Source organism: Sciurus vulgaris, assembly GCF_902686455.1.
Source record: "Sciurus vulgaris genome assembly, chromosome: X".
In the NCBI taxonomy this organism is placed as follows: Eukaryota; Metazoa; Chordata; class Mammalia; order Rodentia; family Sciuridae; genus Sciurus; species Sciurus vulgaris.
This window is the reverse complement of record NC_136471.1, coordinates 70,879,104-70,893,838: the sequence shown is the minus strand read 5'-3', so window position 1 is coordinate 70,893,838 and position 14,735 is coordinate 70,879,104. Positions and strand designations below refer to the sequence as shown.

Sequence of the window (14,735 nt, the reverse complement as noted above, 5' to 3'; positions counted from 1 at the left end):
TTTTTGTTGTTGTTGTTGTTGTTGAATAAATCAATGAATGAATGAATGAATGAATGAATATCAAAGTAAAGGCTATCTATAATCAATGTTAGAACAATTTCTAGAAGAAAAATTCAGATTTTCACAGAGGGGACCTTGTTCGTCTTAGAAAATACAGATCAAAGAACTGAAATATATGTATTCAGAATTCTGGGAATATAAGTAATTCTGTTAAGATTATTAATTTTTAAAACTATTTTCTTCTATAAATTATCTTTGAAAAGCTCCTGAAGGAAAAAAAAAACAATAAATTTAATCTTTTAAAATAGGTAGGGGGCTGGGGATATAGTTCGGTTGGTAGAATGCTTGCCTTGCAAGCACAAGACACTGGGTTCAATCCCCAGTACCACAAAAAAAAATTAAAATTAAAATAGATACAATAGGTAGGGCCCAGGCAACTATCATAATACTCAGGAAGAATAGCAACAAGCTTATTTCAGATTTACATCTACAAGTTCTAGCTTATGGTTCGGGTGGAAGTATCAAGCAAATTTATTTCAATTATTTCTCATAACTTCATTTTATTTGCAAAGCAAATAACTACATACAATTATATTTCAGGAAAATACACAAGTAATATTAAAATCAAGGCAACTAATGATTTAATCTAAAAATATTTTAAACTTCTTTTAGTTGTAGATGGGCACAATACCTTTATTTTGTTTATTTATTTGTATGTGGTCCTGAGGATCAAACCCAGGGCCTCGCTGGGCAAATGCTCTACCACTGAGCTACTACCCTAGCCCTAACAAATATATATTACCTACAAAAACTGATATCCTAAAACCCTAGTTTATAATTCTTACCACCCACATTAGGGCTTTTCCTATCATGTCTACATGCACATATAGTTAGTACTATTAAAATATTTGAATGGGGAAAAAAAAAACTTTAAGGTACTGCATTAATATTTATAACAGCTATGCTTTTCCCAACACTGACTTGGAACAACCAGGCTTCTGATATCAGCCATTACTTTTTTCATCAAGTAAATGCTATATCAGGGGCTTTATACAGGATACTACTAGGTGTCTTTATTGATAATTTTCTTTTTTCATCCCCTGACCAACTCAACTCACTCACTTGTTATTTAAAAGCTTAAATAAATACCCTAGAAACACAACATATCTAGCAATCTTTGTGTTTATGTGTATGTACACAGCCTGGGGATCAAACACAGGACCTTGTACATGCTAGGTGAGCACTGTACCACTGGGCTATATCCTCAGATTCTTTGATTAGTACTTTGTTTGTATGACGAACTAGTAAATAAATTTCACACGTTTGATTTTTATTCTATGTAACAGAAAAACTATTGAATTTCTAAGCAGTCTCAAAAGGAACTTTTCTGTAAAATCAATAAAAATTACATTTTTAGTAATACTAAAGAAATATAGAATCTACCAAAAGAATGGCAATAACAATACTTTGAATTTAAGCATACTGGCTCCTCCTTAAACATTGGCAGGCTTTCAGACTTTATCAATGCAGTTCTTACAATGTTCCTTCTACCTCAAATTTTGGGTCTTAGAAGTTTACTTGAATGTTTACTTGAATCAATTTTTTATTAAAAATGGAGTTATTTTAAGATGATCTTTTCAGCCTTAAGAACTATGTACAGGGGCTGGGATTGTGGCTTAGTGGTAGAGCACTTGCCTGGCATGGAGGCGGCACTGGATTCAATCATCAGTACCATATAAAAATGAATAAATAAAACAAAGGTATTGTGTCCATCTATAAATAAAAATATTTTTAAAAAAGAACTGTGTACACTGAGTAGTTACTTTTCAAAGATGTTTTATAAGTCAGGCATGGTGGTGCACGCCTACAATTCCAGCAGCTCAGGAGGCTGAGGCAGGAGAATTTCAAGTTCAAAGCCAGCCTCAGCAACTTAGCAAGGCTCTAAGGCTCTAAGCAATTTAGCAAGACCCTGTCTTTCAATAAAATATAAAAAATGGCTGGGGATTTGGCTCAGTGGTTAAGGTCAACTGGGTTTAATCCCTGATCGCCCCCCCCAAAAAAAAAAGATTTTCTATAATTCTATATTAAACTACATATAAATATAATAGGTATAATTTTAAAAGTATGTACTTAAGTCAGGTAAGGTGGCACACACCAGTAATCCCAGTTACTGGGGAGGCTGAGGCAAAAGGATCACAGGTTCAAGGCCCACCTCAGAAACTTAGCAAGGCCCTATGTCTCAAATAGAAAAGAACTGGGGATATAGCTCACTCAGTGGTAAAGCAACCAAGGGTTCAATATCCAGTACCAAAAAAAGTCTGTGCTTAAAATATTCTTTCATGGCTTAATATTATAAACAAGTCTTTTCAATTAAAGCTCAAACATCCTAAAGTCAATCATTCAACTACATGTTTCTCTGAAATATTAAGGCTGACTAATAGCACTTATGAAGTGTTTTGAGATCTTCTGGAGAAAAGCATACCCTGAAAACAAAAGTGAACACTATAACACAAGTATTGAGTTTACATGCATTATAAAATTTTAATTGGAAGGAACCTTTTGTATCATCAACCCAACTCCATATCTTAAATGTCTTCATGAATGCACAAGAATCTGGGATTCTGTCCACTCCTCTCTCTACCACTCATATAAGTAAATGAAAATTATAAAGTTAGAAATTAACAAAAAGGCTGCAAAAAGATGTAAACTATATACCTGAATAAACTGAAAGAAAATAAAAAACCCTGAATTATAAACCTTCTTGATAGAAGACTGGCTGGCCTAATGAGCAAACCTAACAACTGGATTCCTACACTTCAGAATCATTATGACAAGTGAGAAGACCTGAGATCCAAGACAATCCTACGTATCATAATTAGTTAAAAGAAATCCTGCTGAGCACTGAATAAAATGCTAGATAGGTAGTTATCTTGGAAGGACAGTCCTGCACCAAGAGCTACATCTGAAATATAATTTTTCAGGTGGCAATGTTATCATTTTTTGAACCAGAGTTTTTAGAAATAATATAAAAAAGTAACTATAAAAGACAAATGTTAAGAAAAAATTGTTTATAACTAAGACTATGGCTAAGAGGTAAAATGAAGAAGCAAACAGGGATTGTATGCTAAAGAAGGAAAACGAAACACTTTTTCTGGTATTTTTAAATTATTTTTAGAGAGAAAGATGAAAGAGATATACAAAATTTAGTCACATAATCTTAAAATCATTAGGGTCAGAAAACAAAACAGATTTTGAAAAATGAAGCAAGGTTTAACTATATCAACAGAAATATATATAGAAGCAAGCTACTTTAAAGCCTGTCAGGCTTGATTATTCAGGCTTTAAAATTTACTAGCTTTTACTGTTCTTCAGCATTGTGACATAGAAGACTTAGTTATCAATCCTTCCAGCATTCCCAGTGTCTACTTATATGACCTTGGGCAAAGTTACTTAGCCTCTCTGAGACTGAGCTTCCTCATTTATAAAAAAGGAAGTAATGATAACTACCTCATATGATTTGATTAGGACAAAAACAAAATCATTCACTTGCATTCATTCATTCAGACATCTGAGATATAAGGGATGCAATGGAAAGAAGATACAACTGCTGCCCTAAGGGAACCCACAGTTCCAATGAAGGAAACAAACTAGTAAATAGAAACAAATTAAAGCTGCAAGGGCTCAGAGGTTGGTACAGAGAGCTAAGGAAACAAAGAACAGTACCTAATTTTGCCTGGAGGTAAGGGTTCATGTCCAATTTTACACTTGAAGGATAAGTGAAAATTCAAAAGACAGACAAAAAGAATGGAACAAGCATTCCAGGCAAAGAAAAATGCAACCCCACCCAGTAAAACCTTTTGTACAGTGACTAACACTTAATAACATCTTCTCAATATTTAAGTGCTGTCTGCTAATGTTATAGAAAATTCTAAATTCTATCATTCAGAGTACCATCTGATTTTGAAGAAAAAATGTACAATTGCTTGTACAAAAAAAAATAAACCACAAAAAAATAACAGTGTTTTTTTTTCTTCTTCACGCTCTTCAAAAAATACATGCCAGGGCTGGGGAGATAGCTCAGTTGGTAGGGTGCTTGCCTTGCAAGCACAAAGCCCTGGGTTCAATCCCCAGCACCGCAAAAGAAAAAAAAAAATGCCTAAATAGCCAAGCATGGTGGTGCTCACCTAATTCCTGCTACTCAGCAGGAAGATAAGGTGGGAAAATCACTTGAGCCCATGAATTTGAGAACAGCCTGGGAAATAAAGGGAGAGCCACATCTCGAAAAAAAAAGTACACACACACACACACACATATAAATGTCTATTATAATTTAATGTGCTCTGTTTTAATATTTACGGAAATTGAAAGGAGAGAGAAAAGCTGGGCAGAATTGGGGAAGGCAGGCTTTTTCTAGTCAAACCACTGGTAAGCAAGGTGGGCTACAAAGTAAGCAAGGTGAGCTACAAAGTAAGCAAGGTGGCAACAGAGTACTAATATTTCCCATACTTTCCTTTGAAAATGTTAATTATTATCCATAGAATTTCTTTGTATTTTTATTACTTTTAAGATTTACTCATGGCCAGGCGTGGGGACCTGTAATTCCAGTGGCTCAGGAGGTTGAGACAGGAAGATTGCAAGTTTGAGGCCAGTCTCAGCAACTTAGGAAGGTCCTAAGCAACTTAAGGAGAACTTGTCTCAAAATTTATAAAATAATAATGAAAAGGTGAGGGGGCATAGCTCAGTGGTAAGGTGCCCCTGGGTTCAATACCAAAAAACAATAAACAAAGATATATTCAGGAAGGAGACAGCTAATGTCACCTTCCTAGGTTTAAGTATTACATTATCTAAGGTAAGGTACTTATCAACAGAGAGCTAAAAGTACTATAACCCTGAGGGCAAATGAAATATAGACAAGGACAAAGGAACCACCCAAATTCTAGAAGTTGCTCAGCCGAGAAAACTCCAATGAAAGAACTCAGCACCAGTTAACAGATTAAATAAATATAAAAATATATGTACTATAAAACCAGGTACTGAGGCACACACTTATAATCCCAGATATTCAGGAGGATGGCAGGTTCCAGACCAGTCTGGATACTTTAAAAAACTCTGTCTCAAAATAAAATAAATAGCTGGGAATAAACCTCAATGTTTCTCTAGAATGTGCAAGGTCCCAGGTTCAAAACCCTATATATATATATATATATATATATATATATACATGTATAAATATATATATACATACACACACACACATATAGGTGTGTGTTTGTATATATATTTACATTAATCTGGTATTATAGTTATATCTTTACAGATGTCTAGATAATATGTAGATATTATGTTTGTATACAGATATATACACACCCATAATTATGTACCTACATGTATATAAATCTAGATATATATACATAAACATATGTATGCATAGTAAATGTTTCTAAAAAAAGTTAAAGTTAAACAAGAATTGAGGGCCAGCTAACTATAAACCACCATGGTAAATATAAATACTAAACAGCATGAGAGAACACCTTCAACAAGATCACTTAAAATACAATACTTATAAATAATATATAGAAAATAAGTTCAGGATAAGATCAATGAGAAGGAATGAGAATCCCTGCAATTGTTTTTATTGCATAAAAATGCAAATAATACTAAAAATCATTTGATGTATGTTCATTATTTTTTAGTTAGCACTGAGCTACATCCTCAGTTCTTTTAAGTTTTTTTTTTTTTTATTTTGAGGCAGGGTCTCACTAAGTGTCTGAGGCTGGCCTGAAACCTGCAATACTCCTGCTTCAAACTCTCAAGTCACTGGGAACAAAGGTGTGTACCACCTTGCCGAGCTAATTGATTTTTTCCAGTTAACACACACTTCAAAACACTAATTTGGGGTTCAATTATTTTATATAGTACTGTTTTACATGCCCCGTATATAATATTTGGAAAATTAGGAGGTGAAAAATACAAATTCTGTGGTTATAGTTGCCCAGATTTCCATGTACTACCATTCAGCCACTCTGTCCTAATTTTAAAGGTAGCAACTTAAAAGTGCACACCTTTAAGTGCAGTCACTCTGGAAAGCAGTATGGAGACTCCTCAGAAAGCTTGGAATGGCACCACCATTTGACCCAGCTATCCCACTCCTTGGCCTATACCCAAAGGACTTAAAATCAGCATACTACAGAGATACAGCCACATCAATGTTCATAGCTGCTCAATTCACAATAGCCAGACTGTGGAACCAACCTAGATGCCCTTCAATTGATGAATGGATAAAGAAACTGTGGTACATATATACAATGGAATATTACTCCACCATAAAGAATGATAAAATTATGGCATTTGCTGGCAAATGGATGAAGTTGGAGAATATCATGCTAAGTGAGATAAGCCAATCTCAAAAAAACCAAAGGACAATGATCTCGCTGATAAGCGGATGATGACATATAATGGGGGGGTGGGAGGGGTTAGTGTTAGGGTTAGGGTTAGGTTTAGTGTTAAGGTTAAGGAGGGTGGCAAGAATGGAGGAAGGAAGGATTGTATAGAGGGAAAAGAGGGGTGGGAGGGGTGGGGGGGAGGAAAAAAACAACAGAATGAATCAAACAACATTACCCTATGTAAATTTATGATTACACAAATGGTATGCCTTTACTCCACGTACAGAGAAACAACATGTATCCCATTTGTTTACAATAAAAAAATAAAAAAATAAAATAAAGTGCACACCTATAATTGGGAGGCTAAGGCAGGAGAATCACAAGTTCAAGACCAGCCTAGGCAACTTAGGATATCTTGTTTCAAAAAGGGGGTTGGGGGGCCAGGAATATACTTCAGTGGTAGAACACCCCTGGTTTCAATCTTCAGTACCACAAAAAAAGAAAACACACACACACACACACACACACAAATCATACTAATATTCAATTATGATAAAGATGATCACAAGAAAAAAATTCATAAGGCAAATTTACAGAATCCAAATTCTTACCTAACAGCAGTTCTCTTTACTTTTCCAATATCATCTCATTTGTACTGAGATGACAAATTTCCTAATCTCCAAAAGAATTTTAATCCTTGAAAGTGTATTTCCTAGCTAGCCTTGGGTGGCACAAGCCCACAATCCCAGATGTTCTGGAGGCTGAGCCAGGAGGATGGCACATTCAAGACTGGGCTCAGAAAGTTAGCAAGACACTTTCTCAAAATATAAAAAATACACACACACATATAACATACATGCATACATACATACATACATACACACACACATACATAAAAAGGTCTGGGGAAGTAGCTCAGTAGTGGAGTGCCTCTAGGTTCAATACCAGTAAACGCACACATACACACACACACACACAGTTTCCTAGAACCCAAATGTAGAAAAAAAGTCAAAAAAGGGAAGGACTGACCCAGAAAAATAGCTACAGATAACAGGTTTAGAGAACAAAAAGTATATACCTGACTCAAGCAGGTCAGGAGTCAGGAATCCTGGTTTCCACATATTAATTGCTCTTTGCCATAATATCTGTAAGCATCATATGCATACTATGCTGCATTGGGCTTAAGCAGCACATGCTTTTTGGTTTCCCATGACACATTCTGTTCTTCCAAACTATGGCTGTGTGTCCACATGGCAGTTAATAAATCACACATACTTAAATTTTTTCAACACTTAGAGACTCAGTGACTATGCGATCAGAACTCAATCATTATTCAGTTGTTATAATAGACAATTTAAGCTATTACTAGTAATTGGAGAACAATAGCTGGGTAAGGTAAGAAAAGAATACAGGTATGTCTGGAATTCAAATACTGTTTTAAATTACTTGGTGAGGATCAAATGACATAACGTGAAAACATTTTTAAACTTGAATGCTTTACATGCAGATGCAAATTCTTGTAACATTTACCATTGTAGATACATGCATTCTTTTAAAAGACATTAATGAACACAAAAACTTGATGAAAGATTTTTTTATGAATACCATTGAATTATTTCATGTCTTTTGTATATAAAATGAGGGTAATACAACCTATGTCACTGCAAGCATAAGCACTAACTAGTGCTTTCAATTTTATGGATAAAAATCTTGAACAAATTTAAATGTAACACACCTAAAGATAATTATATCTTTGGTTCGGTCTTATGACTGATAAGAAGACTCTTAAAATGGCTCAAAAATCTTAAACCATGTCTTATAACAAGCTTCTAAATCATAACTTCAATATATAAAATTTAATACTAATGAAAACTATTTATACATACAACACACACACACACACACACACACACACACACACACACACACACATCCTTGGAATACTCTCTGTGGTCCCTGCTCCAAGGAGGAAGCAATAAAACAGCCAACAATTCAACAAGGTCACCAAAAATGAAAGGACATCTGCAATTATTTAAATTATAATCTTAAGATAAGTTGCGAGCAGTAAATCTATTGTAACAGTCAACTAGATAACAGAAAATAAAGAAAAATAATTTGCCCAAATCAAACTTCAGAAACAATCACAATTTCAATGCTCTCTATTGTTACTTAAAATTCTGGAAAATTATTAGTGTTTTATTTTGAATGCCATATTCAAAAAACTTACAATTCAATACAAACTGTCAAACATTTCATGTACAGACTCATATTTTAAAGGCACATTCAGATCTAAATATGTCAATACATGCCTGCTGATAACTTTAACAAAAAATCACCCTCCCTTTTGTTCCAAAATCAGATGAACATCTAAGAAAAAAAGGGGAGGGGGCGGCGCTGAGTTCCTAAGAGTAAAGGTAGTAATGAAGTGTTGAAGATACACAATTTATCCTTACCTTAATGGTTTTCTGGATTAATCAAGCTAAGCAGTTCAATGAATTCAAAGTATATATATATACAGACAGGCAGGGTTTTTGTTTCATATATGCAGTACATACAGCTATACAGTTCCAATTTAATATGTTGATATTACTGTTTATATCACCACTTCATTATGAATTTATATTCTTTCCTTTTCATACCTCAAAATAGTCCTTAAGTTTGAGGTATTGCTATATAATTTAATAAGCCAAATATATCAAGATTATACTATTTTTTAATACTTAACCCTAAGTTCCAATCTAAAATATATACCTAAATCAAAGACCATACTCCATAATTTCATTATTCCAATAATAGCACTTTTAAATTACGTACCAAGAAAAATTGACCATCTTTTGCACAATGAAGCCATTCAAAATTAGAGGTCAGATATGAACTAATTTTAATCTACACCTGATGAATCTAGCAGTTAATTTAATACTGCACACACAGGTCTTAGCCACTAAACTTCTTTTCCTTCTGTTCAAATTCTCACTCAACCCTGCCCCTTCTTCAAAGAAATCCACAGGTAGAGAACAGACTTGAGACCACAGTATCAAAAAGTAATAATATCCCTTGAAAATCTGCATTTCAGTATGAAAAAATAAAAAACTAAATTCATGATATAAAAATTACATGAAAAACAAAAAAATGCACTACTTATCTAAAGTATACATAATGTTCAAACAGTAGAAGAAATTATGTATATAAAATTTTTAAATGTGTAAGGAGAGATGGGTATGGAACAGCACACATATAATTACAGCTACTAGGGAAGTTGAGGCAGGACTATCACAAGTTCCAGGCCAGCTTGGGCAAATTGTCTCAAATTAAAAACAAAAAGGGCAGGAGATGTATCTCTACTTTCCTAGCATGTATGAGGCCCTGCGTTCAATGGTCAGTACAGAAAAAAAGTGTAAGGAAGGGCTGGTGGAGGTCAAATGGTAGCGTACTTGCATTGTGCAAGGTCCTAGGGTTCAATCCCTAACACAGAAAAAAAGTGTAAGGAAATATTAAAACAGAAAAGAATCAGTAAATAAAAAAGACAAAAGGTTATATAAAGGATATAAATGGGTTAACAAGAATTCAAAATAACTGTTTAAAGGTTATGCCTCATTAGTAATAAAAATAAGACTTTAAATCAAGGAGAGGGGCTGGAGTTGTGACTCAGTTGGTAGAGTGCTTGCCTAGCATGCATGAGGCAGGGTTCATTTCTCAGCACCACATATAAATAAATAAATAATAAAGGTACATTGACAACTAAAAAAATTTCTTTTTTAATTTAGAAAAAATAAACAAATAAAATCAACTAGGGTCTGTTATTACCTATTAAGCCACCAAAAGACTAAAAACTGTAATGAAAACTAACATTAAGTTGCTAGAAGTTGACATTATAAATTAGTACAGTTAGTCTTCTGTAGAGCAACCTTACAACATGACAAAAGCATTTTAAACTGAAGAGACCCCTTGACCTGATAAATCCACTTTAAAGTACAGAAAAATAACTCAAGGGATGCAGCTTGAAAAAGACCATCTAGCCAAGCAAAACTATAAGTGAAAAACTGAAAATAACAAATGTTCAACTGGAAGATGGGATCAAAATCTAACATCTTAAATACAACTGAATTTTTTCTTATCATTAAAATAATGATGACTATTCAATTACACAGGTAAAGTGTGTGCAAAAGTATAAAGCATAAAATATACTGAGAAATATAAAGCATTAAATGAACATTGATTACATTTATGTAAAAATTTGCCTTTACAATATAAAGGAAATATCTAGTAAGCTGACTTTTTTACTTAAATATCCCATCAAGTTAGTTTTTAAAAACTCTTTTTAAGCCTCTGCATAAAAAAGACCCACCCCTGTATATACATACAGACTGTAAGAGGCACAAAGGTATAGAAAAACATTTTCAACCTCAAATTTAAACTGTTTTTAAAGCAGTATGATAATTATATGTTAAAACATATATTAGTAGGCACTGTTGTTTTTGCCTTCTGAGGGGCAGGAAGAACTTAAGTCCAACAAAGAATCTATATAAATAACTTGGTAATACATAGTTTTTCAAAAATAATTTTTATATTACTGAGAAATTATTACCATTAATAGTATAGATGTCTAGTTCAACCTTGTCATGATTCTTATATCTTTGGTGATGTGCAAGATAAAAAAATATTTAATGAGTAGATTGGATAATAATTAACAATGACCTCACTTGTAATACAATACAAAGATAAATATCAAAATAAACACAAGTAATTTAATATTGTCCAATTTAAAGCAAATTTTAAGTCATTTTGTTTACATTTAGTATACCAAAACACTCCAACTTTAACTTGCCTGGTTTTCCACATTTGGATCTCAGTTAATGGAAAGATAGTTGAATTTGGATTTCAGTAACATCACCCATTTGTTTCATTACTTTACAATTCACTATGCCTATGGTTAATACAGAACTTCCTCCCCAAAATAAAAAGGACCACCTTTTTGTGTCAATGCTGAACAGAAGGTGCATTTACACTATGAATTATATTTGTAGGAGAAACAACAGTCAATCCAATACCTTTGGTCTTTAATAGGGTATGTTCTATTTTTAAATATGCCCATTGTTGTCTCCTTGTAAATCCCAAAATCATATTTCACCAATTCTCAAAAGGTCATAATCCGTAGTTTTTATTTAGTGAAAATGCATCTGTATAAATGCGATTTACTGATGATTTAATGAGCTATTTTCTATGATCGGAGATATACAACGATATGCTTTTATTCGGTAGTCTATTATCTAAAACTAGCAAATTTTGGAATTCACTCGATGCTCCTTATTAATTTTAATTGTGTCGTTTCTCCTAGTCCCGGGTCCGTCAACTCCCCTTCTGCGCCCCTTCTCCCCCTCTAAAAAAAAAAAGAAAAAAAAAAAAAAAAAAAAAGACCAAGCCTGGCCTCAGTTCCCGTATTTCAAGCCAGGACCAACCAGAAACCAGTTTTCTTCCACTAATCCGGAACTCCGGGCTGTTACCAACGCTGTCATTGGCTAGCGTCAGTCCTTGGTACGTGCCCCAAGATAACCCCCTGGTTTCTCTCCCTTTTCCCCCTACAATGGGCCTTCCCCGATGTTTGTAACATTCATAATCCACAACAGGGCACCTCTAATAATCAACTCATATTCTTCAAAGTTTTCGGGCAGAAACAAGCAAGGCTGAGGGGAAAGCTAGGTACCCTTTTCTCCGACTTGCGGGGGAGGGGGAAGGGGCAGCCGTCCTTAGGCTAGGCAACAAGCTCCGGAGCCTGGTAGGCAGAGGGGTCGGGGGAGGTTTGGGGATACAAGGTGGGGAGGGAGTGGAGAAAGAGTTGGGTTAAGTTGAAATGAAAACTTTACTCACCAGATCCTCGAAGCTTCTTCGGTGCTCTTTCCCCTCCCAGTCTAAGCGGCGCGGAATCAGCTGGGGGCCGGAGGAAAAGAAAAGGGGGGGGGGGGGCAAACGATGAAGGCGAAGCCTCCACTCCCCATCAACTGGACCCAGGTCCTCGACCCTTGGCGTCTTTATTTCTCTTGTCCCATACCTAATGCCTCAGAGGTAGACGGGTGTGTGTGTGTGAAGGGGTGGGGGGAGGCCGAAGGGGAGTATATCCTGAAAAATCGACTCGCAAAGACATAAAGAGGGGGCGAGTTAAGACCCCAGCGTCGTACGCCCCCTTTGAGAGAAGAAACCGGTTCACGCTTGTGATAACAGCTGTGGGTGCCCATATAGAAGCCTCCCTCCCAGCGCCTGCCCTCCGCCCTGGACTTGCCCTCCCCTTCCTCCAGTCTCACCCCAACCCTCCCCACCCCTTCCCGAAGGGGCTCCATACCTGATGCTCCTCGAGCTCCTGCACTAGCACCTGAGCAAAAGGGAAACACGGATGTGAGGAGCAGTTCAGATCACCAACCCATTCCTCCTTTCCCACTTAGAACCCAGCCACTGACGGTAGGACTAGTCAAGGCCGGCCTTTCCCTCACCCTGAACGCAACTGCTCTCACCCCGCTGCCTCGATTTCCCCACTGGAACCATTCCCCGCGACTCCCGGATCACCTTCTCCCTCTCACCTGAGCGGATTTGTTGCAGGGTCCGGACTGCAAGAACCTAGCGATCAGGTAATACAGCTCTGAGGAAGAGGGGGGGAAAAGAGGTTGAGAGGAAGGCAAAGAAGAGAAATAGAAGCTTTTTCAAAAGAAACTGACAGCCATCGCGCTAAGACCCCATCCCCGTAGCCTCTGGACACAGCTACCCACCGGCTTCGATCTGGGTAGGTGCCGCCGCCATCCTTTTCCCGAGGGGGTTTGAGGGGTTCGCTCCGGAGGGGTTGGCGGGGGCGGGTGGGGGCGCCGCCTCTATTGTGAAGCCCCCATGCCTGGGAGTCCCGCCGCTTCCGCCGCACTCCTCGTCCCAGTTTCGGTCTCTCTCGGATTCATCGCATCACGTTTCGACCCATAGATATTCTAGCCCAAGAGCTGAGGAGGCGGAGGAGGAAGGAGAGGGAGAGAAGAGGAGGGAGGAGCTGAAGTCGCGGAGGGGTGGGCGGGGGCAAAGGGGGTGGAGAGAGGGGAGGGTAAAAGCGGTGAAACAAGCCTGCAGCACTCGCTGATCGCCGCCAGAGGCACTAACACAACTGCCTGACTTTAGCTCTTCCAGAGGGCCGAGGGTTGCCTAGCTACAGCTCTGGAAAGGAGAAGGAGGTGCTAACTGACAACGGACGCTCTGGCAACCGCCGTAGAACTCTGTGGTGGCGCTGGCGTCCGCGAGCTCTGGAGTCGTTTGCCATTCCTGTGAGGGCAGTTGGGCCCTTTCCGGTAGAGGATTCTTCCTGCTTCGGTGATGAAGGACTTGTAGGGGGCCGCCAGGACTCAACGGCCTTCATGGGGCACCTAAGCGATTTTGTATTTTTCCCTCCCCCACCAACAGGAGGCTAGCCCATAAAGGGCATTATGATTGAGGGAGGAAAAAATGATTTTTGTACCAATTGAAAATGCTGTATTTACCAGTCCCGAGTATGGTGCTAAAATTGTTAAAAGACTACGTAAAATATCCTCTGATTCTGATAAAGATTGCAAATTTGCAGTCAGCCATGAAGCATTTTACCCCTTCTGAAAGTTTAACATAAGCTATATGTCCCATTCCTATAGGATAGCTTTCATCGTGTTTTCAAACATTGCCGGACTCCACTAACTTTATTTTTAAATATGACGTGATTGTGGAGATTTGTATATGCAAGGTAGTTTTCCACAGATTTGGGACAACATTTGTTATTTAATATGTACCCCCACTCTTAGTACAGCATTGTTTTTTGATCAAAGTGATTGTATGATAATTGACACAGATACAGTAAACTAGGTTTCTGTCCCTACTTCATTTACATCCTGTTCCCACCCCACCTTTAACTAAAATAATTAATAAAAGCTGAACCTAATGAGGCCAGAAATGTTGTTTGAGTTGTGTATATTATGTTGAAATACTCAAATTTAAAGTTTCACCTTCTAAATTTAGGATGTTATTAGGAATTTGATTTTCTCACTTATAACTCAGACATTGACCACAGTGGGTCTAGAATTCCATTACACTGACATGAACTTCATCTGAGTTGATTCTCTCCCTCTCCCCCCCCCCTCTCTATTTTTTTCTCAGAAAGCAATAAATACATGGTAATTTTAAGTTGATAGGTTTATCTTTGGTTTGGTATGGTACTTGACAAAACAAATACCATTAGCAAAAATTAGATAATGAAAAGATATATAAGACCTAGATAAACCATTACAAGTGGTTTAGCAAAATACCAGACTGAATAATTTATATAGTTCCAAGTAGAATATTTTATCAAACCATTACAAAGTA

The 14,735-nt window shown here is 36.8% G+C and overlaps 1 protein-coding gene and 1 long non-coding RNA gene across 5 annotated transcripts in view; one reads left to right on the top strand and one right to left on the bottom strand.

Moving 5' to 3' along the window:
- Positions 1-13,360, bottom strand: part of BRWD3 (bromodomain and WD repeat domain containing 3) — a 136,634-nt gene extending 123,274 nt beyond the window's left edge. For all 3 annotated transcript variants that reach the window (XM_079123009.1, XM_079123010.1, XM_079123011.1), the window contains exons 1-4: positions 13,139-13,360; positions 12,953-13,011; positions 12,718-12,747; positions 12,249-12,308 (exon numbers count right to left, since the gene is read on the bottom strand). In XM_079123009.1, the coding sequence (XP_078979135.1) occupies positions 12,249-12,308; positions 12,718-12,747; positions 12,953-13,011; positions 13,139-13,169 (180 nt within the window). In that variant the 5' untranslated portion in view covers positions 13,170-13,360. The remainder of the gene's footprint in view (positions 1-12,248; positions 12,309-12,717; positions 12,748-12,952; positions 13,012-13,138) is intronic.
- On the top strand, positions 12,342-14,314 carry LOC306650801. Of its 2 annotated transcripts, none has more exons than XR_013761025.1 (3): positions 12,342-12,443; positions 12,972-13,152; positions 13,530-14,314. It is a non-coding gene; the product is annotated as an uncharacterized lncRNA (long non-coding RNA). The 2 variants fall into 2 exon arrangements; XR_013761026.1 differs by lacking the exon at positions 12,342-12,443 and adding an exon at positions 12,701-12,833.
- Positions 14,315-14,735: the final 421 nt, after the last annotated feature.